The 1,676-nt window shown below is 37.8% G+C and overlaps 1 protein-coding gene across 1 annotated transcript in view; it reads right to left on the reverse strand.

The window, feature by feature from the left end:
* Positions 1–1,676, reverse strand: part of TRPM6 (transient receptor potential cation channel, subfamily M, member 6) — a 130,309-nt gene that overhangs the window by 82,127 nt on the left and 46,506 nt on the right. The window contains exon 19 of the mRNA XM_012644416.1: positions 548–772. Coding sequence (XP_012499870.1) covers positions 548–772 — 225 coding nt within the window. The remainder of the gene's footprint in view (positions 1–547; positions 773–1,676) is intronic.

Genomic DNA, 1,676 nt, shown 5'->3' on the forward strand with positions numbered 1-1,676 from the left:
ATATAAAAAATAAAAAATAAGATGAGAGATGAGGCTGAGAATTTTGAGATGGTTAGCGATATGAACAAAAAATGTCGTTGAGGGCAGCCTTATGAAACACTCACTTATTTCCTGAAACAACACATTCCATGAGCAGAACAACATAAAATTGCTCATTTTATCTAGGTTATTATCTGTATTCTCATGCTGAGAAAAATTTCACTAAAAAATCTCATTTACTTTGTTTATAATTATCAGAATTAATGGCATTTAGTAATAACAAAATCTTGCATACGTTTGTACAGGTATATGCTTTTAACCACCTTCCCTGTCTTTGTGGTAGACAGGGCAGGTACGATTATCTCCATTTAAAAAAAAAAAAAACTGGCAGAGGGAAATAAAGTGCTTTTCATAGATTCTTTTGAGAAGGTCCCAGCTCGTCTACGAGAATCAAAGATATTAACTGGTTTTCCTGAAAATATACTTCTGGAACAAGTGAAAATGGAACTGAAGAGTACAGAATTTCACACTAAACTAACATTAAACTCCATAATGCGAGTAAATTTACCTTTAACCAAGAGTTTTTCCTCATTTTCAGGCGCCCCATCCACATGTCTGTCAGTAGCATTTGGGTGCAAGTATGTGACACGAAGGGCCGCAACCCTCCAGACACGGCTAGTTTCAAGCAGGTGGAATTGCTCCAGTTCTTGAGTTCACATGTCAACAGCTTCATGGCCATTCGCTCATTCTGCTTGAACGCCTTCTCCAGCAGGTCCAGGGCAAGCTGGCCAAACTGTCTGCAATGACACAGTGCCGAGTGGAGAAAACAAAGGCCAGCGAGAGGCCTGCATTTTTAGAAACCTTTTAGAACACTTAGAAAGATTCTAAAAGATTGGATGTGAGACTCAGAAAACATTAATTAGTTATTAGGTTTTATTAAAAAAATAGCCAATAGCTGAATAATCTTAGTTTGCAGAAATTATGTTAAAGGCACTGCTTCTCAGGAAAAGGATTGGTCACCCTTTCCTGAAGGAACAGAACTCTGGGGCAAACACCGTGGCATATAGAGTTTAATTTACACCTAAGCTATTCCTGGGGAGAACCCACTCCGCACTATTCAACAACCTACACATAACTTGTTTTGGGACTGTCTGATAAGCCCTAATAAAAAATTGTTTTCACGGAAAAGACTATTCAGAACTAAACTAGCAACTACGGAAAGTTGTAGAACCACTTTTTTTTTTTTTTTAAAGATTTTCCAAAATATACAGATGACTTCTGTAAGAAACTAGACCTGAACCTAGAGACAGCCTCAGGGGATTTTCCAGAAGGAAAATTTTCTCTGAAAAGCAGACACAACATTAACTCTAGCGTCCCTTCTTTCTTCACTGCTCTAACACTTTAGTAACTTTTAAAAAATCAAGAAACATGTTTAACTTTTCAATCTTTCACCACTACTCTCCGGTTCTTTAATACAATGTATTTATTCATTTTCCCACCTGAGAGAAAATAAGAGAAAACAATAAATCTTAATTTAACTTAGCATCAAGAAGTTTGAGAGTTGCCAGGCATGGTGGCTCATGCCTGTAATCCTAGCAGTCTGGGAGGCCGAGGCGGGAGGATGTTTGAGCTCAGGAGTTCGAGACCAGCCTGAGCAAAAGCGAGACTCCATCTCTACTAAAAATAGAAAGAAATTA

The sequence above is a fragment of the Propithecus coquereli genome, unplaced genomic scaffold (genome assembly GCF_000956105.1).
Source record: "Propithecus coquereli isolate 6110/MARCELLA unplaced genomic scaffold, Pcoq_1.0 Scaffold211, whole genome shotgun sequence".
NCBI classification, from domain to species: Eukaryota; Metazoa; Chordata; class Mammalia; order Primates; family Indriidae; genus Propithecus; species Propithecus coquereli.